At 38.0% G+C, this 24,716-nt stretch overlaps 2 protein-coding genes across 2 annotated transcripts; both read right to left on the reverse strand.

Moving 5' to 3' along the window:
- Window positions 1-1,064: 1,064 nt before the first annotated feature.
- Window positions 1,065-12,683, reverse strand: sack1fb (scaffolding CK1 anchoring protein Fb). The gene is made up of 5 exons (XM_042485328.2): window positions 11,835-12,683; window positions 4,961-5,128; window positions 4,217-4,338; window positions 2,657-3,399; window positions 1,065-1,864 (listed from the first exon to the last, which is right to left on the reverse strand). The coding sequence occupies exons 1-5, from the start codon at window positions 12,315-12,317 to the stop codon at window positions 1,818-1,820; spliced, it is 1,563 nt and encodes a 520-aa protein (XP_042341262.1). The 5' UTR covers window positions 12,318-12,683; the 3' UTR covers window positions 1,065-1,817.
- A 409-nt stretch (window positions 12,684-13,092) lies between these two features.
- On the reverse strand, window positions 13,093-21,425 carry grap2b (GRB2 related adaptor protein 2b). The gene is made up of 7 exons (XM_042485674.2): window positions 21,300-21,425; window positions 20,420-20,507; window positions 18,178-18,269; window positions 17,567-17,689; window positions 15,931-16,093; window positions 15,625-15,705; window positions 13,093-15,005 (listed from the first exon to the last, which is right to left on the reverse strand). The coding sequence occupies exons 2-7, from the start codon at window positions 20,495-20,497 to the stop codon at window positions 14,820-14,822; spliced, it is 723 nt and encodes a 240-aa protein (XP_042341608.1). The 5' UTR covers window positions 20,498-20,507; window positions 21,300-21,425; the 3' UTR covers window positions 13,093-14,819.
- Window positions 21,426-24,716: the final 3,291 nt, after the last annotated feature.

Here is a 24,716-nt window from a genome sequence, read left to right on the forward strand (position 1 = left end):
TGCTCTTAACATTGTATTTAAAAAATGTTTAACCTAAAACTGGGCTATTTAGACATCTGATTTACAACACCAGGCTTCTAACAAACACATTGTACCACCTGAAAGTCAGTCACTGATTAAAGGCTTCCTGCGCTGTGTTTAGTATAAACTTCTTGGTTTAATTTTTATCCATCGAAAGCATTCAAGTTACCCTTAAGGTTCACAACTAGTTTTGCATATTTTTAAGAGTTTTGAATGAGTTTTGATGTTTTGCATCCAACATTGTTTATGGATTTCCTCCAAACCTTTTAAGACTTATAAAAATGTTACACACAACAAAAAAATACACTTGGAATTTTAATTGTTGTCCAACAATTTTCTACTAAAAAGTGTAACTCGCTATAGTTCTGAAAATGACCAAGTAAAATTACATGATCCATAGTGTGCCACTGAGGAGTAAATGCCACATACTGTATGTTCTTGTTTTAATCTTGTTCTAGACTTGTGAAATTTGACTTTAATTTGTTGTAACACAAATAATCTTGATATGAAATTACTTCTGGTAGACAAATTATGATTTAATTTCATTTGACAGTGTTTTTAAATAAACATTAAGATACACACAGGAAATAACATTTTTGTGCCTGCTGTGTGTCACTAAAACTAGTCTATAAATTAGTTAACGCCTCTTCCTGCTTAGCTCTGACTTCCTGTTTCAGTGTTGCACCACATCCAACTCACAACCCCCACTCCCCACCCTCCACCCTCAGCTCAGCTCAGTTCCCATTAGGCCTGCGGTTCCTCTCTAAGGTCTTGGCAGTTCACAAACACCCAGAACAGAGAACCAGAGGGAGGACAAGGGAGGCAACTTGTGGTATGATTATGTAGTGCAACCATCTATTAAAATGTTGGAGTATTACTGCGTCTCACCACTGGGTGGAGCTATCATCAAAGTTATGCCTCATGTTTGTTATGACATGAATTCCCAAAGAAATTTCCATCACAGAAAGATAATACGGACACTGCAAATAATTAGTTCCAGACTAGAATGTGACAATCTTAACACACGAACAAAATTAAAAAACTTTTGTTGTTAACTATCTGACACCATTTATTGAGCAAACTGTAGAACATAAACCACAACTTCAAAGTGTAGCAAATAGACACTGAAATTAAAAAAAAAAGCAATATGTGTTTCACATGAAAGACAACATAGCAAAATAACAAAGATTGTACAGTACTGTTTACATAGAAAGGCCCACAATACCTCACCACCACCAACTTTCTTTTGGGTTATTTGATTGTCAGACTGAGAAATCAGTAACATCCTGGCAATGTCCTTTTTTAGGGTTCTTTCCATCAGTGATCACTGCCCTCCAAGTCTGACTCTTATTTTACAGAAATAGAAACCCACTTATTTCAGTGTATCAATAGGTACACTGCACTAACTTTACATTCAGTGTCCTCCAGACAAGCCCTTAGCCTTGTATCCATGTAGCCAAAAAAAGTCCAGAAGAATCAAGCTGCAAACAATCACCAGCGAATACCTAAATAAATCTCTCTGCACCCCACCAGTACAAAAGGGATATCCCCTGGCATATTGACTCAGCATTTTAAATTTGACGCCCAACTTAAACAAAAAACAAACAAACAAAAAAACATTAAAGTGTCCTATGCGAGGTCTCAAGAACCGTGAATTCATTTGGTCTTTCTTGAAGGCGCTGGATAAAATACTTACAATATTGCACAGTCCGAGGTGACATCACTTTCAAGGAAGTCATTCTATAATCCATTTTAAGAAGGTAATCCGTTCTGTGGTCAGAAACTGGCAGTTCACCTCAGGACACTTGACATGCGTTTTTTCGTCGAAGTCGACTCTTCAAACCTGTGTGCAAAAAACAGTTACATAATTATAAAAAGAGATTGGTGAGGCAACAAAGATTATTTCATAGAATCAATTCATAAAGGATGTTGTCTGTCAGCATGTTACCACTATGATCAGTGGATTCTTAACATTTTGGTATGTGCACCCTCGAAGAAACACTTCTACTTAAATACTATTATTTGTATATCAATAACTCACCTGTTAGGTTGAACTCATTAAGAAACACTGTTTTTCCTGCATGTGTCAATAGTGATAAAGAATTGAAAAAAATAAGATTCTAGATGAATCCAAATCATCGGTGTTAAGCAGTAAAACTGTATCAAAACATTTGTTTACAAACTCTTTCACAATTTGTGTAGTATAATCTCCCTTTCATTTATCTAGTTGTATGTTCAGTACTTTTAAAATGTGCATTTTTGCTGAAACCTTATTATGTAAAACACTAATAGTACACCTACGCTGTCAATGCCTTGGATTACACCGCAAAAATTGTGTGAGAGTTAATAAACACATGTTTTGATATAGTTTTGCTATTGTTAAAGCACACCCCTATGACTTCAATAGTCAAAGGGGGTCATAAAGCCCATTCTTCCATGTTAGTAAATGGGACATGGGCCAAACTAAAAACTCAAAGTACACGCTAAAGGTGGTTTCCTTTCCTTCCTTTTCCTGGTATTCCTTTACAACAAAGCTAATTGTCTTGTGACCCCTCAGATTAGCCACACATTGGAAAGTGCTGTCATTTGTTTATTCTGGATTCAAGCTAATGTATCAACTTTAATCCTGACTTACTTTCATTATCCTGTGACATGTTGACAGTTTGCTGAGAGTCTGTCCTTCGGCCCAGTTTAGGCAGCTTCTTACTCTTGGATTTGGATGGAGTTTTCACAATCACCTCAAAGTTGTCATCGTACTCATCCGTCCTATTGGTGTCTGTGGCTGTAGGGCTTGCACTGCCTGCCAAGCTGCTATCAGGAAGCTTATTGGACGATTTTCCTCTGGAGAATTTCTGCCTCCACGTGAACCGACCCTTCTTATCCTGCGTGACTCCGTTTTTGTTCTTAAATATATCACTAGGGGCTTCTGAGGGCTTCGGACTCAGTCGCTCAATCTTCTCACTGCTGGTCACTTTTGGCCTTCCTGGGTCCATCTCCTCAGCTAGCTCAGCCAAGGTTGACCCTCTCTTTGTCCCGGGCTCCTGCAGAGACCCTGGTGGACGTGGGATATCCCCAAACACCAGTGAGTATTTGGGGTTGTAGTATTTGTGTGCAGGTACTTGGATGTCAGCTTTCCGTGAATCCCCTAAGGTAACCTGGAAGCGGGATGTGGTCGCTGGTAGAGGCGGGCGTTTGGGGCCCACTTTTGAGCGTATTGTCGTGGTAGCAGCAGGTGGGCTGACATGAAACTCTTTGTAGAGGTTCAGTTTTTCGGAGATGGCGTAAAGCTCTCTGAAGTCCTGGTCAAAGAAGTCAACCACCTGCCCCGTCATCACAGTGATCATGTTCCGGTCCATACGAGACGTACACCAGGAGAAACTAGGACAGAGACAAGCTTACAACAGTTAACAACTTCATTAGTGTGTCCTCATTAGTCTATTTGGTTTACAACAAACAAATCATTACATAGAAATAACGTAGTGCAAAACGTGTCAAACAACTTGGGCTGTATTTTTGTAGCTTTGACCATAATTTTTCCTTTATTTCTTGTTTGAAGTAGTCTCTATCATTGTTTTTTTAGCCATATTAGTGGATGACAATATTTGTCAGTTGGTCCAGACTGAAGTATCTTAACAACTATTGAATGGATTATATTGTCATACAGACATTGATGATCCCCAGAGAATTAATCTAAATGACTTTGGTAATCCCCTTACTGTTCCTTTTTGCACCACAAGAAGGTTGACATTTCCTGTTTTAAGCAAAATGTCTCAACAAATATTAGATGGACTGCCATAACATTTGGAATAAACATCAATGTCCCATTCGGGATCAGCTGTAATAACTTTCAATTTAACACCATCAAACAATTTGCTTTTGACCAGATGACATTCCCATCAGCTTTACTTTGTGTTTAATGCAAATTAGCAACTAAGTTAACTAAGATAGTGCACAGGACATAGTGAACATTATACCATCAAAACATTAGCATATTAATATTTCCAAACTAATACTAGGAGTCACAAAAGTCAGACATTTTGAAGTTACTGAGTACTTCAAACACAAATAAGGAATTAACAACAAATCTATTACAAACACACACTCTTCACAAGTGATGGAAACAAGCGCTGTATAAAACGGTTAAGTTAAAAGCGCGTACTAACCGTACACAGAGTGAATAAGAACAAGACCTTACCTGTAAGAGCCAAACATGACTTTGTCCCCGTCCACCAGCATGTACTTATTGCAGAGTGCACCAGGCAGTCTGCCGAAAGACAAACCGAAGCCAATTCCCTCAAGTGTCCTGGTTCGGATTTTCTGTGGCCACAGAGGGTCACAGTCAGACAATGGACAGTAAAACCACACAGAAAGCAGCAGGTTGATATTGTACCACAGTTGCAGCGTACAGTGCAGCTCAACCATCCATCCAACCTTCCAGCCTTCCTGGTTGTTTGGTACTTATACCGTCTAATATTGTAAATGCAAAAAGTAAATTAAAGGTATGAAAGGATACCTCTATGTATACCAAAAATGCCAAATAGTTGTATTGTTTAATTAACTAATTCAAGAAATGTGGCCATGTCAGTGCTGCAGTTGTAATCATGCTTATCTTCTTTATCACTTAAACTGTTTGGCCCCCTTTTTTTTGCCAGAATGCCATCATTTTCATTTTCATGTCAATCTAATTTTATTTTTGATAAACTGTCATTAGTCTAATTAATTTTAACTAACTTAATTTCCCAACGATAGCTCACTTAGCGTTAATTATGCTTTCTAAGGAGCCCTTTGTGCATGTATTAAAACAAGCAATATTGAATATAAAAATCTGTCAGAAACTATTGAACATTTGATAATATCATGTAAGCAGTATGTCTGTAAATTGTGTTCTATGCTACAAGTCTGTGCTACATTAATCACAGATGTAAAAGTGTCGTTTTACCCGAAGGTGCTGTGAGCCAATCTGCAGCCTGGAGCACATATCCAGGAAGTGTGGCACACCTTGGTTATCCAACAAGATGTAAACAGACACGGCGCGACGACAGGCCGCATCCATCAGGTCCTGCAGGATCTGGACGTCTGTGAGGATGTCCATCACTATTGCTATCACCTGTAAGGAGAAAAAAAAAAGAATGTTTTTTAACTAACTAAAAGGGACAGTTCGCCCCAAAATTAAAAAAAAAAGCATGTTCTTTCTACTTTTTATCAATCTATATAGTTTTGGCTTCTCTGAAGTAAAAAAAAAATGGAGCTAGCATGAGTCTCTCATCCAAGAGTAAATGCATGCTTCCTTCTGCGCAGTGATTTGGTTGATGGGTGCAGGAAGAAAATAGTTCCTACATTAAACTATTCTCAACAAGGTCTGTGGCTTATCTTGAGTAATCAGATCATGGTTTTTGGAAAGAAACATTGCTGTTGAGTTTTTTTCAGTGACTTTTTTGGTGCTTTGAGCACCACAAGCTAAGTGCCATCTACTTCCATTATACTGCAGAGCAGGTAGAAATCTCTACAGCTGATATCCCCAATACTCAGCAACTCACAGCAAAACAATCTAGACTGATAAATAGCACTACAGGTGAGAATAACAAATATGTAATTTTGATTTTGGGGTGAACTGACCCTTTAAAGTCAAAACTTCATTATACAGTGTATTCAAAAAGTATTCAGATCCCTGAACTTTTTTATGTAGATGCGTTACACTAACATCATTGAAATTCATGTTTACCCTCATAATAATAAAGTGAAAACACGGTTTTAGAAAAGATTGTGAAAAACTGAAATGAAAAAGAGAAAACTGAATTATAAACATCAACATTTATTCACCTTAGTTCTATCTAACATTTTTTTTGTCAAAATTAAGTTATTCATATAAACTTATTCTGTGACAACTGACTGATATTATGTGAGGTATTACATGCATTTTTGGACTTTCTGTTAAAAAAAAAAAAACATTGAAAACATTTATGTGATTTGGAATGCAAAACTTTGAGGTTTAATATCTCAAAACTGCTCAGAACAGAGGAAGAACATAATTGAGCTCAGGTGCCTCCTGTTGCTCCTGATCACCTCTGAGAGGTTTAAAATCTTGATTAGAGTCCACCTGTGGTAAATTCCACTGATTACACTTAACTTGGAGAGGCACACACACACACACCTGCCTATATAAGGCCTTGCAACTCAAGATGCACTTCAGAGTTGGAAGGAGCAGTTTGCATAGCTCAGAGAAATAACTGTTGATGCACAGGCACAAAGAATGTGATATTAAGTGGGTGAATTTACAAAATTTCTTTCACAGTTTGCTCAGGTTTTTCATCATACTGCGGCAGGATAAAAACACCTTGAAACCAAGGAAAAACACTACTCAATACTGCTTCTCATCCATGTTACCTCTCTAAGGAATAGAAGAAAAATCAATAAAATGCTGACGGGCAGAATGTCTAACAAAGAAACCAGCAGTTGAAGCTAATCTGTCTAAGTGAAGCACTTTAACCCAGTGATACACCCACCCTGAGGGCACAGCGAAGGCCACATGAAAGAGTCTTAGCTGCTGGTCTTGCAACAGTGGAGAGAGCCACTGTATTATCCTCCTGCTGTGCTCCTGTCAGGCTGACAGATCACACATAGAGCTTTACAACAACAAGAGGAGATCAGCTAAGGAATTTAGGACTTAAATGTCTTCAGAAATGCTTCCATGTGGCTTTTGCTTTCTCTTCTGTCAGAGTTGGGATTAGTAGAGGTCTGCACTTTGCTTTTACCAAATAAAGACATTCATAAGAACCAGTAGTTTTGCATGTAAGCAAAAACAGATGTGCACTGCCTTTTGTAGAAATTACAACTAAAAATTATGATAATAATTGTAAAGAATCTGTATAATACTGTGGATGTTTTTTTTCACTGTGCCCAGCTGTGCTGTATATGTATTAGTTTTAGCACTATTCTGTTAATCATGCACCATAAATTGATGGATGTCAGGATAAAGGTCAACTACAGAAAGTTTAAAACAAGTGTAATAGTCTGGAGCCCATTAACAGCCCCTAGAGGCGGCAATATTTATGACACCCTACAATATAACATTGTGGGTGTAATAAACAACAGGAGCATTATACTAAATGCTTTTCAACTCTGGACTCCTCTGCAGAGAACAAGTATGTAGATTGCATTCCCACATACTTTCCTTTTTTCTATCTCCTGAGAAGAAGAAAAATATGATGAAGTGTGACAAAGAATGGTTCACTTTCAATCACTGACCTGCTCAACACATCAGCTTTAGCTGTTTTTGCTGTCAGTGAAGTTGGTCTCTGGCACTTTACTGACAGCAAGCCAAGGTTTCACACACATTCATTTATTTGTGGGCGCATGCCATTATCTAAACATCTGTTGCCACAAAATAATTTTATAGTTTTGAAACTGGATTGTTCATCAGGAGCACTACTGGAATATTATTTGGTTATGTATTGCATCGCACTCTCTAAGCGTGGAGCATACTCTTGGCACAGGCGGAACAGGAGAAAGCCAGACACAGTGAAAGTGAAACTTATCATGATGGGTCTTAAAAAATGCATTCACTACCTCTTGTAGCAGCTGCTTCTCTCATCGATCGATCTGATCACCTCTGATCAGATCAGCTGATCAATTATCCACCCCACTATTTAAACCCCACAAAGGGCTGCTGTGAAAATCTTTTTTGTGGATCTGTGCAATCACCCACAAAACAATGTCAGAATTTAGAGAGGGGATACAAAATAAGTGTTTTAAAAAATGGACACATACTACAAAAAAAAATGAAAAAAAAGGGAAAAATCACTGTTTAAAAAAGCATGAATGTGCTAAATACATTATATGATAAGCTGTACATAACGTTTTCATACTATACAAGTAGCTGATATTTTGGCACTAAACAAAAGGCCACATGGTTACTGAATATGTACCAAAGTGTAGTATGAACACACAGATGACATCTGTCTAATGAACTTCATAACCAAAGTAAAATTAAGAGTCAAAGCCACAGAGCTCTGACAGAAGTTGGCTGTTATGCCCATACAATGACGAATTATCATGGAGATTTTCAGGATAAAAGATTGGTGTGTTGTTCCACTATTCCCTGAGAACCAAACTCATGGAAAACAATGTTTTTTTAAATGTTCAACAAATGTTCCTCTGTTGGGCAGAAACGGCCTGTTGTTTCCACTCAGTTACTCACTGAGGAAAAATGCTGAGTGGAGTTGGGGGGGGGCAGAGGTACAAGATGAGACATGTGTGGACAATGGACTCAGTGCTGTGAAGCCTCCTGAGTGATTTTCAAGTCGAATTTGAGACAAAAACAAAAAGGACAAATAGGAACACATTTCAAATCTGCATGCAAAGATGAATTATGCTAGTGCCTGGAGAACTGGTTGCTCCACATGTGTTATCTTGCTTGTGTGGGTGTGTGTGTGTGTGTGTGTGTGTGTGTGTGTGTGTGATTCTTATGAATAGCTCCTTGCGTTTCTGATAAATGACAACAAAGCTGGTATTTTTGTCACATTCCAGAGATGCACACCAAGCTGAGCCGCCTACTGTACTTACAAAACCTTTTCTTTATCTGACCCAAAAAGATTTATTTTGTTAAGGGTATAAAATAAGGTTAAGTATGTAACAAGATGGGCTTCCAGTTCTAATGCCTATATTTTTTTGACAAAATATTACAAGAGGAAGTGAGTTAGTAAACAAAACACTCCTGACGTACACCTCCCTTATGCCCAACATGATGACGTAATAACTGGAAGGAAGGGCAACCAGGAAGTAAAGCTGATGTGTGCATACTCTAAATCACTTTCTTTATCAAAAGCATAAAAGCAGAGAGAAAAACGGTCTTTCAAAAGGGCCAAAGGTCTTGTCTCACAATGCTTATGGTAAAGTAGATTTGAAACCAGGAAGGAAGGAAAGCAAAATAAGTGCAAGAAAACAAGCGCAAAAGGAAATAAGTATGAGGAAGGAGGGAAAGATAAAATAAATTTCCAAAGAAAATTACAGGGAAATCCAAAAATGGGTAGCATAACAAAGCAGGTTAAAAAGACCCAGTGAGTTTTTGACACATGCATCTACTGTCTTCTTTGACCCAGTTTTAGGGAGGCACAGTGAAGCAGGGTGAGCCAGGCTGAACATGTCACTGTGTTACTGAGAGCAGGCGGAACAGATGACTCAGCGGAGCTCTGGCGCTCTATGAGTAAACATGACGATGGGCAGCTTAAACACACAGAACCACTTCAGGCTCTCAGTTAGTGTGTGAGGAGGTATTAATCCCTCTAACGTTTAATCGCCCCACCTATAAACACTTACATAACATACTTTTTTAGACAATATGCCAAAAAGAATCCCTGGATCCAGCTTCTCAAATGTGTAAAGTTACTGGTGTAAGTTGCCTAAATGTAAACTTACTGAATTATATTTGTGTTTTGGAAAGTTGGTCACACAAATGAGTAATTGATAGCCCCTTCTGCAGTCTTTTTCAAGGTGTGCAAGTGTGCCATCTCACCATTCTGTATATAAAGTACGATCACGCAATGCGCAGATCCTGTGAGAACAGCAACGTCACGCTGCACTTTATAAAAGGATCAAGGAGAAAAAATTCAATAACAATCCTACCTTGCATCTTGTGTTCTTCTATGGTGTGTCAGTACAAACTTCCACCAACAGCTACTGGCCTGGCCTGCATACTACAGCATTTTTGGTTGTTTTTTGCGGATCTGCATACGTAAGCATTGTTCTCACAATGTTATTAACTGAACGTTAATGTTTTTATAAACAGAAAGGAAAGACCTTTCTGTTTCTAATAGGGCTGTTCTCATCTAATCGTGCCACAAGCTCTGGTGGTGCGTGCTGTGCACTACACACGATGAGTTTAATAGAGAAAGGAGCGCCTTTATTTTCGACCATATTGAAAACATACCTTCTAAATACCCTGGTATACCATCATACTGTTATACCGCCCAAACCTGATGCCCATCATGCTTTTTTTTAAATTTCATGATGCCTGATGCCATTTAAAACCACACAGTGGAATGAAACGATGCTGGCGACATTCGGTTCTGTGTAAACACGCAAAAGAGGCATGAAGAAGGGGCTTAGTAGCAGCCCTATAGTACAATCTCTGTGTAAAAAGGGCTGATGTCTATATACATCTCTGTATATATATGTTTGACCGTACATACTTCCATGATCATATCAACCATACTTTGCTAGAACTATTATAGTAACTTTGACTAAACGTCCCTCTTTGTTTGCCACTGTTTGCTAACTTACGTGTCAACAAAACCCATTAACCTTCTTTCACTCCACCCATTGACGTTTGGCTCACACATCAGGACATTTCTGCCTCAACAGCATCTTAAGGTTCCCAGACAACAGCTACAAACCCATTTAATATGTGTTTTTAGGCCTACAAACCCAAACTACAGCTTTTCCAAAATTCAGCAGCTAGACCAGCATATTACTTAGCTTCATGTCATTGGGTAGATATAATTGGCTAAAATAGTATTATAAAACCCTTTAAAGGCTTGCTCTGGACTCACCAAAATTCATTTAAGATCCTCAGACTCTGTACGTGCCTAGCTGAAACCTGAGGACCTAAATCAAGGCTCTGCCACAAAGTCTAAAATCTTGGCTGAAAACCAAGGGCCTTTTCTTTCAAGGCCCCCTGCTCTCTGAAACCTCCACCCTGAGGACATCAAACCATGAAGTTCCTTATCCTTTTTTAAATCCCTCTTAAAAATACATTTTTATAAATCACTTTTAGCTGTAAGTCAATTCTTAAAACCTTTTTTAAAAACAAAGGCATTTTCTTATTTTTTCATTGAAAGTTTCATTTATTTTAGGTATTTTTTGTTGTGCAGCTTTTAAACTGTTTATTATTATTATTATTATTATTATTATTATTATTATTATTTATTTATTTTAGTTTCTCATTGTCTGCCATTTTATATTTTTATAGAGCACTTTATAGCTTTGTTTTGAAAAACACTATATATTTTCTTTAATATTAATATTGTTATTGTAAATATTATTGTTATTTGTACTGACAATAGTGTATGTGTGTTATGACTGTGCCAGACAAAAATACAGGGCTCAAGTAGGTAATAAAAGCATAATAACTTCCTGTAATTGGTATTGAGTCATTATCTGACAAACAAATTATTCTCTCTTTAAACTTCAGTCTCTCAACCACCTTTGATTTCACTTTAAACAATGTATTTTTGTTCTGCAAGTCGACCTCATAAAGTAATTGGGTATTATGACCTGCTATTGGGTAATTTGTCAAATGCACAATCTTAAATGCTATCTCTAAGTCTTTGTTTTGTTTATGTTTTCTTAATGTCCAATTTCTGTCTGTCACTTGACTTTTTGACAGTCTGTAGGGTTTTTTTCCCCTGTATTATGTACTTTTATTAAGCAATTAAAAAGTGCAAAGAAAAAACCTCAGGGAGCTCAGGGAGCTATTTTTATTTATTCATTTGTTTATTTGCATTTTCACTGAACTTAAAAAGTTCCTCGGGAGTTGCTGTATATGATGTTAAACGTTTCTGTTTTGATCAAACATTTGCTAAAGGCATTTAAACAAAGTTTTGTGTTACGTATGTTGTGCTGTGTATTCCAAATCATAGATATGAACATAAATATTTGAAGTTTTACGATAAGAACACATCGGTTCTCATTAACTATTAGTAATGGGCATCTGCATCAGCCCTGAAAAACCAATATCGGTCGACCCCTTTAACACAATAATAAAATAATAACAATTATAATGTCCTCTTATCTGTTATGTCCCCTGTGGTCCTCACCTTACTGGCCTCCTGGATGAGGCGCCTCACCACCTCCTTGATGTGGGGTCCGTTCCCTTTGGGTGGGTGTGTGTGCACGGCGACCCGGGTCACCCCTTTGAACAGCCCCCCGCTGGGCCAGCCGATATCCAGCGGCGGCACCTCGGTGTCCGACATCTGGGGCCAGTAGGTGGAGTGGACCCCTGAATCCGCGTCCGTGCCCGCGGCTGCCTGCTCAGACCCGGCCGGCGGAGCTTTTCTGCTGCTGTCCTTCTCCGTGTCATACTGTCTGAACGTGTTTAGTAAGAGTTTGACTTCTCTGGCAGATAAAAAGTCTTTCATATTATCATCTTTGAGTCTTGTTTTAAAGGCACCATCGCCGTTTTTGAGCAGCTCCTCGATGGCCGCGCGCTGCTCCTCGCTGTAGTAGAACTCCGGTTTGGACTCCGGGACTTTGACTCCAATGTGGCCGTCCTCCATGCACACGAGCTGGGACTCGGCCATGGCTGGCGGTGAGTCCTCCTGGAGCTCAGAGACTCTCTCACACCCGGTGGGGTCTTTTTGACATATACGTGACGCCGGGCGGGTTAAATAAGGCTGAGAAACTTTTCTTACCTGGACGGGTGGGAGGGGGGTGGCGCTCGCGGAAAACTCATGTTGCCTTCACGTGTAAGTGGAATAAAGAAAACTCGCCTTAAAACGACTAAAAAGGATTTTAAATAAGAATAACTGATTTCCAGATGGAGCCTGAATGCAGCAGGAGTAGCCTGGGTAGGAGCAGCATGTTCTGTAGAGACATGTAGGGCTGGAAGGAGTTTCTCTTTCCCTTCAAGGCTTCCCCTTGTTCATGCAACAAAAACAGACCAGTTATAAACTGAGCAGACAGCAATCTTTATATGTAGGCCATTCAAGATGCTCTGTCATATGCCTTCAAAGAAAGAAAGACCAATCCTGTGTTGTTTATTCTGTGTATTACTCTGTACTTTTCACTTTGAACTTCTGGTTATATGCCAAACTGCATTTTTGTTGCCGTAGTGCTCTGTGTAATGACAATAAAGTTAAATCTAATTCACTTTAAATTTGACAGAGGATTACAACTCTTTTGTGCTATTTTCTGTATATCATGTCTGATCCGAGTCTACGCTCTGGAATCCAACTGAATCCTGATTGTAAATTTGCATTATTCATTGTTGAGGGTGTGCATATGAACTAATATGTGTGTTCAGCATGTGTAAACATTGATGACACTTAACACACTCTATATTATGAGTTCTAAATGTGTCTCATACTATTTGTCAGCCTTTAATTTTTTGTTCTCATGTCTTCTTTCACAATTAGCAGAAATAATAACCATAGATGGATTATTTTGCAAAGTGTCAGCCCCCAAACCCCAATTAAAAAGTATCAACTCAACCACAAAGCCTCAAAAAATGATAAGACACTCAAAATGAGAAAACAAACAACAATGCAAAGGGGCAAAACAACTAGACAAAGAGTTGAGAGACAAAGAGAAAAAAATATCACAAACATGAAGAAAATGACAACAACAAAAAAAGTACAAAGATGCATAACACCTGGGAGACCAAACACAACAGCAAAAATAAGTGGAGCCTTTTACATATCTGTGCCCAGGGGCCCATTGCTCTATAATATACCCATGATTATCACAATACACACAATGAATGAATCATATCAGTGGTTTAGTTATGCCTTTGCACAGCAGATTTGTTTTATGGAGGCTAAGCAATCAGTTACAACTTCAAAGGTTCCTAACTTACAGTAAAATAATGAGGACTTTGACATCATGTTGTACGTAGAATACTGTAAAACTCTACATCTGGCTTTATGGGGCCAATCGCATAATATGGGACAATTTGATCTGGATGTGTTCTCCGGTGCAAGAAAAAAAAAAGATTTGGGTCATAATTGTCTGTAGCTTCATCCTAAAAGTAACACCTCACACTTTGTTGCATTGTTTTTACGTTATCATTTGATACATTTTTATGATAAAATATTAATTATAGCTATCATACATCATACATATCGGAACATTATTACTGATGCATTAATGTGTAAGCAGGATTTCAATTGTGTCAGGGTGGATAAAATTTTCACAACTTCACCCTTTGAAACCCAGAAAGACATCACTTCCCCTGTGCTTCCCTCAGATGACTTTCACAAGAACTTAACCCTTTGAACCGTGAGCAAATTTGTGCAATTTCTTTCATAAGCATGGGGGGAAAAGGTAATGAGCAACTTGGTAATAAAAGTTTCATATATTGAAAAAAATGTATAGATTTAGCAATAAATAAATGTATAGGACTAAAAAGTACAATTTCTCCCTCTGAAATATAGTGGAGTAGAAGTATTAAGTGGCCGGAAAAGGAAATAAGTAAGTAAAAGTACCTCTAATCTGTACTATAGTACTCGAGTAACTGTACTTAGTAACATTCCACCACTGGACAGGTCAAGATAATGTATGATTATTGTTAAAAAACGTATTGTCAGCTCTCATTAATAATGCCCATTATTGTTTTTATTAAAGAAAACAATGTGAAAATAAATACGTTGTTGAGATGGTAACTGAAAATCGTTTTGACACTTTTTTACATATCTTAAATGAAATGCATCATGTGTAGATTATATAATATGTAAACTATATTGATTTTTTGAGAAGACCTGGGAACTTTTTATAGCCAAAACAGTCACCCTATTGTATCCATTGTACAGGACATACAGCGGTTTGTTTTATGTGTGATGATAAACAGAAATCCCCTGTACTCTTTGCGTGTGTGTGTGTGGGTGTGTGTGTGCACCAAACAAGTTAGTCTTCATTTTATTCTCGACAGCTGACATCTTCTGTCATGACACGCTGCAGCTGTTGCTGCTGGTTTAGGGTTGTGACTTCTGTAAGTTACAATGAATTTGTATGAAATAATATTAGACATGAAGCTTAATACAAACAACTAATACTATAATATTCATGTATCTGGAAGCGTGTTCCTCTCAGATAGGTTTGGTGTAGCTGGAGGGAAATAGGCCGGTTTTGCCCCTCAGCTCACCTCTCCACCAGGCCTGGTCGGAGCACTCCAGGACGTTGATGATATCACCCGCGTTGAACTCCAGCTCGTCTTTCTCTTCAGCTTGGAAACTGTACAGAGCTCTAACCTGCAGCTTGGTGGAGGCTCTGTGCTGGAGGAGGAGGAAGACAGACAGGATGAGAAACACACAGACAGATGCACACACACACACACACACAAACACACACACAACTGCAAACACACATCACTGGGGTATCTTAATCAACTATACAAATATGTACAAAGAGGCCTACATAAACATATGGTGCTGTGCAGTTTGAATCTCTACATACCTCTACAACATAATCGTCAGAATAAATGTCATTGGTGGATATTTTTGCAAACCATTGAAAACCATTGATGAGTAACATTTGTTCATTTCATACCTGGCAGTGTTCCTCAGTCTTTATGTTTCAACTTCATGTTGTGACAATGCTGTGGTTGAAGTGTTGTTACGAAAACATAATGTTCTGGCCTGCAGTACCCTCTTTTGCCACTACGAAGACAGTTGGAAATGTCCTAAACTCTCCCACTTTTTTTGGTTTTGAAAAGTTGTACGCTGCTTGGCGGCGTCCTCTTATCTTCCTGATGTGAAACTCAGCGTATGTATGTTTCATCTTAACTCCACCATATGTATGAAATTTACAAACTTCAATGTATCCATGGTTTACAGAAATATACAACGGCAGCATTTTATTCTGATGACCGGGCTGCATGGTGTGACTGAGTACCTGTCGTGGTGCAGGTCTAGGTGGGCAGTTGGAGAGTCGAGGAGTGGGAAGCAGCGGTAAATTGTCTGGGCCTCCTCTTTGCTGTTTTGACACAAATTTCATACTTTTTTTCTGCATGTGTTCACTGTTTTTATATAACTGCAATTAAAAAAAATACTTAAATCAAAAAAGTCAATACTGCTATGACAACATTCTGATATGGACATTTCTATTTAAATCCATTAACAGTGCATTAAATGAGTGTACATTTTTTACATAGGCTTACTTTATCACTCACATTATGTTTTATATGAGTAGGTTTCCTACCTGTTGTTGCGTCTCTTGTAGGAATATTTGACTCTGTTTGGAGATAGATGTGTTTTTGTAATATTCCACCAGCTGGTTAAGGGAAGGGAACTTCTCTGACCAGAGATAATACTGCCCTCTACTGTCCCGCAGCACCTTGAAGTGCTGCACATCTGCTTCATGTCTACAAAATAAAATAAAATACAGAGAATGATTTCTTTTTCTGTGTCTTCTTTTGCCTTTTGAGTAATAAAGAGTCTGTTTCAATAATTGTAGATTTTGTATCTGTCTGTGAATGTGAAAATCTGAGATGTTTTTGAAATGAAACCTGCACACCATTTTACCATTTTTTTATATAATATTTTTCAATAAAAGATGATATTTATACTCCTAAAGCTTGTTAACTTCTTGTGCCTGAACAAACATATCCACAACCTTCCAGAGCTGGCAGGATGTATATAAGGTGCATAAGAACAGGATGTGAAGAGAGGATAAATGAACAGAGAGCATGAAGGTGCGGACAGATATGAAGGGAAGAGAACAAGAGCACAAGAGAAGACATCATTCACTGTTAAAGTGACCAAAACTCAGTGAAAGACGTTCCATTAATCTGCAATTTGTGAGGTTCAATAATTCTATTATTGTGCTCTCATTTAGATGTCCCGATTCTTGCAAACATCAAACATATTTGACTATAAATTTGCATGATTCTGACTGAGGGGCTTGTGTTTTTGTTGTTGGTGGTTACAAATATAACCTTAGCAACAAGATCTTTGGCTAAGCCTCACTGTTCTTTAACAGATCGAACTGTCATATAAGAAGAAAAATAAAATTCAAAGAAACACCTGTGTTATGGGGGTGGAGCGAAAAGTTAATTCACATCTTCAAGCCAATCAGAACGGAGAGTTCTCAGAAGACACGGTGTAAGAGATAATAACGCATCAATAACTGGTGTCTATAAATGTTTTATAGACACCGTCAAGATAAAGGCTATCCGTTGACAGTAGCAACAGTTGTCATCAAATCCAATAAAATGTAAAGTATCTTTATCTAAAGAATAATTGTTAGTATTTAAATTTTGCAGTATCCAGGGGTTTTCCATCTTGCTTGTAATAAAGCATCAAATATGTACAGAAGTTCTTCAGAAAGACCATGCAAATGCAGGAGGAAGTGATGACATCAAATAGTTATACATAGAAAATGCATAAAAGTTAAATTGCAAACAGGATTTCTAATAATGGCTCACCGGAGTCCACAGCGATGTGACAGAGACACAGAAAGAGAAAGAGAGAGAGAGAGAGATGGAGAGAAATGTCAGCTGAGAAGAATAAGACAGAGGGATTGCTGACAAACACAAAACAAAGTGAAAATGTATCAGAGAAGGATGATCTTAAATAGGCCACTTTTACCAAAAGTAACAAAGCATCCTGTGTAATTAGGTTTGTGTTGTGACAGCTGATGGATTCTGGGATTGCATTGCACCTGCCACTAAAAGGTGATTGTTCGATACTACTCAGACTACAGATGGACAACAGATGGAAACCGGAGCACAGACCAAGGTCTTGTCCGTCGCTGTTTATAAAGATTAATCAGCAGATTCTTACTTTGTTCAACCTTTCAAGTTACACAAGTGCACGTATATACACACTGAACGCACCTGACAGAGATGGAGAAATCTCGTTGAGATGCAGTTGTACTCCCCCGTATGATGAAGGCCCCCACAGGCTGCTGCATCAGCTTCTCCTGAGCGTCGCTGCGACTCAAGTCTTCCTGGTACCAGCTGGAGTCATGGAGGAGGGAGGCAAAAAAATTGCAAAAGTTTCAGGGGTTAAAATTAGGAATAGTTAGTAGACAAGGGAGTAAGAAAGTCATGATTATGACAATAGGGGGACAAATGATCAAAAATTGTTGGAAGAAAGACTGTGTGAGAGTGAGAGGAAAAGTAAATGAAAGTAAAGATAGTTTAAGAAACATAACATCTAAACAAAGCGCAGTATTATTATTATAGGTTCAAAATGCAAAATTAAATCATGTTATAAAAGGAATGACATTGCTCAAAGCCTGGAAAAATCTGAAAAGAGTTATTCATTTATTTTGAGTGTGATTTAATGACTATCAATCCACTTGTACACCGTCTCAGAAACTGTCTCCTTCATGTGAAAATGATTCTCTCCTCTATTCAGTGTTATTTTGAAAACAGACAATGTCCGTTTATCTTCCTTTTACTTTTCTATTTAATTTTTCTTTCTTAAGCTGTATGTGAGTTACCTTGGCAGATGAATGTTGATGAAGTTTTTGGGTACAAACCCTTCAAATCCATTGAGTTCTCCTTTGTACCAGTTTCCAGTGGTCTGCAGAATCTGTCACAGAGGGACACAATCACATGAAACACTACATATAAAGTCACATAATCTACATGGTAGTCTTTTCACGCAATATTCATCTTATATATACATCTTATGAATCAGAAAAATAATGACAAAAAAAAAATTTGACATGATACGTTGAAGCTTTATGTTTTAACATAGCATAGCTAATGTGGCAAGAATTTGGCAAAAAACCCAATTGGTAATAGTTGGGAATAATTGAATAATAAAATGCCTGGTTTTGGAGGCACAATCCCCACTGGAAAAGCAGGGATGTCTTGCTTAAAAAACAATCTCTTTTCGTAGTACTATCTCTGCTGGAAAAACAGCAAAAGATCACTAAAAACACCCATGTTTGGTGCCTTAAAAGCCATTGCAATCTCAACAATGACTCGCTAAAAAAGATGTGGTTTTGTTATTTTTTGGTCTTGAACAGCGTTCTGCAGCTTGACAGGCATTTTACCTATAGGTGTAACACCATCCACCATCCTCCACCCCCTTCACCTTCCAATGACAGATTCAGCTCATATATTTGTAATCAGAACTTTGTCACTTCAGAAATGTGGATATGATTATTTTCAGAAATGTATAAATGTAAGATATTGTGGTTTGCAAAAATGTACAATGCCAACATTTACTTCTGGAGACTGGGCTTTACCTCGCTAAGCACTTTAAGTACAGTCATAGTCTACATGTTGAGCTGCAGAGTCAACTTATTCAACAATGTCACACTAATGGTTTGGTTGTGATACCAAATAACATCTGTTTTTATCACATTATGGCACCTGGAGGAATGTGGGTTTTAGGGGGCTTTCTTTCATAACCTTTGTGTTCATGCAACAAAACAAAACACACTTGTTACAGTAAACACAGCAGCAGTTATTTTCTTAATATAAGGATCCATAGAAGAATGATGTTGACGTCAATCAGAATAGCACAGAAAGATATTAACTGAATCAAGAAATGTACATCAAAGAATATGCAAGCTAGAGTTATGCAATATTTATATACATGTATTTATGTAAGACCTAACAAAGCAGTCAATGCAATGGAATTATTATAGACGGAGACTCTATAGATATAGTATGGACACATATTAGGTGGTATTAAACAATGCTGTGTTTTGACACCAGCTGATCTGTTTATTAGACCATACTTTAAAAATTGTGCAGATGGATGTTAAGCTATAAATTCTTATAATGATGACAATTCTACATATTCTCTCTTTAAATTAATCAGACCTATTGCGGTGGTGTTTTTTCTGTCTCCACCTACAAACACCATATCTGGTGAGACTGCATCTGTGGTTCATGTCTGTGTGGTTAGTCAAAAGTTTTTTGGAGGCTGAGTGGTCTGTTTTTGTATTTTCACCTTTTCTCATTTATCTTGTTGCTGTTTCACTTTTAACTGTTTACAAGCATGTATCTTACTATAAAGCACAATTAGCTTCAGATCCACCTGAAATGAAAAGGCTAGGATTACAGTAATCTGCTTTTTAAAAATGTTTGATAAGTCTGTTAAACTGTTACCAATCTGCACTCCAAGATGCGGAATTAGTGGTTTAGAGGTGAAAGTCACCACTTTCACAACCAAAAAGATCACAAGATCCATCTGTGTGAAAAGCACACACAACTTGTTACACTCTTGTGCATTCTTGATTATTGTCACTATACTTTGTATTTAGCTGTTTAGTCACACAGACTACCTCGCCTCTGCAGTGTTGTTTTGTACTTTGTGCAACATTTGTGTCAAGAAGTCCAAAAGGAAACAAACTTCACATTGCAATGACTGTCCTGTGAAATAGGAAACAAACTTGTATTTGAGCAGCAGGATGCAGTTTCGTAACACATTTTCATAACCTACTGCACCAGCTATTAAAAACTGCCGCAGGTGATGCAAATGCAAATGCTGTTGTTGTTCTCACACTGCATGAATTGACTGTCAAGTCACGTATATGTTAAAATGATTCACATAAAAACGCTGCCAGCATTGTACCAGCAGTCCCAAATTTGAATATGTTTTTTATATTGAGAGCTATTAATAACTTGAAGGGTGTGCACCATGTTGCTGAAAACACAAAGTAGAAACTGTGTAGAAACTGAAGAAGTGTGTACAGCATGTTTTAGTGTGTGTATGTTGTCTACCTGCAATCGCTCTCCTTTTTTAAAGCTGAGTTCATCACCAGCGGTAGCTTCATAGTCGTACTTGGCCGTAGCCTCCATTATAAATGAGCTAAAAGAAAGATTTTTTTTAATTAATTAAAAAATATACATGTAGAGGCTTACAAATGATAAAACTAAAAAATATTTTAAACACAGCACATTTATAGTTTTACTCACTTTGTAATGTAGCCAATTAAATTACTCTCTTAACACTTTTAAAAACCCAGTTATGTTTGGTTAAAAGGTGAAAGTTATTTATCTATTTTTAAGAGGTCCAGGACCACGATTTCAATGTGAGATGTGAAATGCAGGGAATTAAAGAAAAAAAAATGTATATATGTGTTACATCTTAAAAATAAAAAAAACTAAACCTAACTCCCAAACCCTTACTCCAAATTTTCAACCAAATAAACCCCAATTTAACTTAGATGTCAATGCAATTTGGCCGTAATCTGTTTCGAAGGCTATAAAATGAGCACATTTTTTTAAAAAAAATGTTCGAATGTTGTAATAAACATTTGCTTTATTTTAATGTTTATTTTGATATTGCTCTTGCCGGCAGCAAAATATTTCAGATACTTTCACTCCAAAAGCACCACATAGAAGTGCTTTAACCTGTCGTCTCTCCTACATTTTTCTTCTACGGACATGACGGATTTGACAGATGAAATCAATAAGCTATCATAAGCTTCAGCCAGACTCAGTGTATTTCATGGAAAATGCAATTAGATCCAATGTATTGTACCTTCAGTCAAGAGGATAGTTGGTATTGACAGCTTAGATAACACCAGGTCAACACAGCATAATTCAAAATGACTATTTGTCACCATTTGTGCCCTGTTGAAGAGAAAGAGTAACTCACCATGTATGTGTATTCTTCCCACAGAGCTGAAATTGTGCAGTTTACAAAGAGAAGTGACAAACCTCTGCTGTCGGCTCACAGGAAGCAGTCAGACTGCAGCTGCCACTGATAAACACTTTCTGTCGCTGCTGACCACTTGCACAGTCACACGTGCTCATACTGAAATAGACACAGGTGCAAAGATACTGCATAAAGATTAGAGTTTAGACATATGGGGCACAGACACAGGAACAAATTCTGGATGAACTGAAGGCAATATTTAGGTCTGCATGACAGGCAGCTGAAACTTTTTATTCAATGTGTTAAATATGTACTGCCAGTGGTGGAATGCAACTTTGTACATTTACTCAAGTACTACACTTAAGTACAAATTTGAGGTACTTTTACTTTATTTGAGTATTTTAATCTCATAACACTTTCAACATCTATTCCACTACACTTCAGAGGGAAATATTCTACTTAAAAGGAAAGAGAAAGAGACTTTTACTGCACTATAATTAGTGCAGTAAAAGTCTCTTTCTCTTTCCTTTTTGCCATGATTGTATTTTATTTGTTATTTACGACATCTATTGCTTGTCTGTCCGTCCTGGAAGAGGGATCCCTCATCATCCTCTGCCGCACTTCCTGAGGTTTCTTCCTTTTTTTTCCCCCCGTTACAGGGGTTCTTTTTCGGGAGTTTTTCCTTGGGTGATGTGAGGGTCTAAGGGCAGAGGGATGTCGTACACTGTAAAGCCCTCTGAGGCAAACCATGTTTTGTGATAATGGGCTCTATAAATAAAATTGACTTGACTTGACTTGACTTAAATATGGGTTGGTAATAATTTGCATTGAACATTTCTTTAGTGCTGTGACGTTTGATAGTGGTTCTTCAAACTTGTTTTCTTGGGTAACAAACCTTTTTTTTACTTCCCAGTTTCTAAATCATTCCTATTTAAATCCTGCCATTCTTTGAACAAGAGGGGATTTATGGAAGCTGTAAAAAACATATCTGCTTTGGAAACTGTTGCATATTTTCAATCATTAAGGCATTAAGTGACAAAATTGAGCTATAGGCCTGTAGTAGATTGTGAGACTGGTGCGGTCATCTATACCTGCGGCAGGCTGTTCTAATGTTTGAATTTTAGGGTTAAATCTTGTTGTAGTGGTTATGTTTGCCACATGGTGGCAGCAGACTGCAAGAAAATCCTTTTCTACAGACTGAAGTCATTCAAGTTTCTATGAACCTCTGGTATCAATACTCTAGAAAATAGGTTTTATTTATTGGAAAGATAGACATCTGATGTGTGTTTTAGTATGTAGTCAATTTAATGACCATGTTTGGTTTCAATGGACATTGTAGGCTCACATTAGATCACATTTTTTCAAAATACCAAGGGAGTCCTCTTCCACCAGTTTGAGGACGGTGTGTCAATCATGACAAACCTCCCAGAATAAAAGTCAGTATTTTTCTTTGTTGTTAATTTGAAGACTTGGATATATTTCAGGTTCTCAAGTTGTATCTGTGGTTTAATAACACCTGAATAATTGCTTAATGTTTTCATTTACACACTTGAAGAGCCACATCAGTGTGCTTTTGCACCAAGATACAAACTGTTTAGTCTCTCCAAGACTCTTTGTGTGTTCATCTGACCACCTTTTAATTCAAGTCAGTTTGGCTGCTGAAATACATCACAAAAAGCTGGTGGGAGGTTAAGAAAAGGTATTAAAGAAGACAAACTAGACAGGAAGAGACAGAAGCAGAAAGTGTTGAAGGTGAGAGGATGCAGAGATGCAGCCAGTGGTAATGCAGGCAAATATCGCCGCAATAAACCCTCTGTACTCTCCCACTGATATTCACAGTCCGTCTCAGTGGTCAGCCTGCCTTGAATGCTCACATCCTCGTTTGGTGTTCACAGGGGATTTGATGCTGCGACGGGGCTGAAAAGCAAATGTGATTTGAAAATGCAAAAAAAAAAAAAAGTGAAGCAATCAGCATTCCCACCATGAGAAGGTTGATGAATGGACTGCACGTACACTCATAGATGTTTATGTGAGCGTGTTACTTTTTTTTTATCAATGCCAAAATTTGCCTCTTGATAGATGCTGCAAAGGTGACCTTCAGTCATGCGTGCATCTACTTTTATGTAGCATCAAGACAAGCAAAACAGGTACAGGTGCAAATATTCCAAAAAGGTATTGACATGCATGTGTGTGTGTGCAAATGACACATTACTGAGTGCGTTTATTGGCCTGAGCACATCAAATATCCCATCAAGCCTCATGACAGAGCTCATAAAACTCTGTTTAAACAGGTGGAAAGGAGTCGTATATGGCTCAATGCAGAGCTGCCAGCCAGCATTAACGGGCCCGTTAACTGTGTTCGCTGTGCGTGACTGTGCACCGCCTGCCCGCGTTAATGCTCTGCGACAGTTGCATCTTTCAGGTGTTGAGAGACTTTAAACTCCAGAGAGTGAGTGAGTGCAAAGGGAAGAGGGAGAGACTGGGAGCAAGATGGATTCATTTGACAACAGAGATAAACGATAAATATTCTGTAAGCAAACATCACGTTTCATTCTGTTTACCTTACTAACTCTGCTCCACTTCCTTCTCCCAAACCTCCGACCAAAAGTGTGTGAGAGGCAGAGGGAGAGCGAGAGGAGACGAGGAAGAGGGGTTTTTGACTTTTGAAGTTCGTCGACAAAACAGCTCTCTGAAATTCTAAAAAGACAGAAAAAAAAGATATCCTAACAGGATTTGAAAACAGTGAGACCAACAATATGTCTTGGCACTACAGGTATCTTCTAACATTCATGAATCTGACAGTATCTTCCCCAGCAGGAAAACACCTGAACTCAGAGAGAAGCATGATAGAATCTCCGAGTACATGTTAGGAATGAAGAATCAGCTCAAAAACACAGGTATCACTGGACTCCCATGAAGATGTGAAGGGGTCGTTAAAAGGACTAACAGCACTTTTTGGAAATGCTCCTCTAGCAAAGGCTCATATTCACATATGTTATGGGAATTTGTCTCTGTCTAAAAGTTGTGGTATGAAGTTATTAAGATTTGTGCTTTGACCAAAATTTGTATTCAGCCTGACCCTGTACTCTGTACAACAGGGGATCTGTCAAGATTGTCTAACCAGCAACACAACAAGTGGATGTCTGTAGCTTTTGCTGTTGCCAAAAAGCTGATTCTTTTATAAATGGAGAGCAGTTTCAAGACTGGACTGATGCACTGAAAGCAGCTAAATGCGAAATAATAATTTCTATGAATAATGGCTCAGTAGATGAGTATAACTTTATATGGTCACCCTTTTTAGCGCCCATGCACTAAAGACAACAGAAGTAGTTACCACATTAAAACGCTTCACTTTGATAAAGCTTTCTTGCTGTCTTTTTTTATTTAAATTTCTGTCTAATTGTTTGTTGCTGGTTT

Source organism: Plectropomus leopardus, chromosome 3, assembly GCF_026936395.1.
Source record: "Plectropomus leopardus strain MGB_pleo_1.0 chromosome 3, ASM2693639v1, whole genome shotgun sequence".
NCBI classification, from domain to species: Eukaryota; Metazoa; Chordata; class Actinopteri; order Perciformes; family Serranidae; genus Plectropomus; species Plectropomus leopardus.

What these genes read in the sequence shown, in the direction of transcription:
- sack1fb (XM_042485328.2), bottom strand. Translation starts at nt 12,317, where the DNA reads ATGGCCGAGTCCCAGCTCGTGTGCATGGAGGACGGCCACATTGGAGTC. An exon ending in TCATCCAGGAGGCCAGTAAG is followed by an intron (nt 5,129 to 11,834) that starts GTGAGGACCACA and finishes TTCTCCTTACAG; the next exon opens with GTGATAGCAATAGTGATGGA. An exon ending in TTGGCTCACAGCACCTTCGG is followed by an intron (nt 4,339 to 4,960) that starts GTAAAACGACAC and finishes CTGTGGCCACAG; the next exon opens with AAAATCCGAACCAGGACACT.
- grap2b (XM_042485674.2), bottom strand. Translation starts at nt 20,497, where the DNA reads ATGGAGGCTACGGCCAAGTACGACTATGAAGCTACCGCTGGTGATGAA. An exon ending in GATTTCTCCATCTCTGTCAG is followed by an intron (nt 16,094 to 17,566) that starts GTGCGTTCAGTG and finishes TTTATTTTGTAG; the next exon opens with ACATGAAGCAGATGTGCAGC. An exon ending in CTAGACCTGCACCACGACAG is followed by an intron (nt 15,006 to 15,624) that starts GTACTCAGTCAC and finishes CTCCTCCTCCAG; the next exon opens with CACAGAGCCTCCACCAAGCT.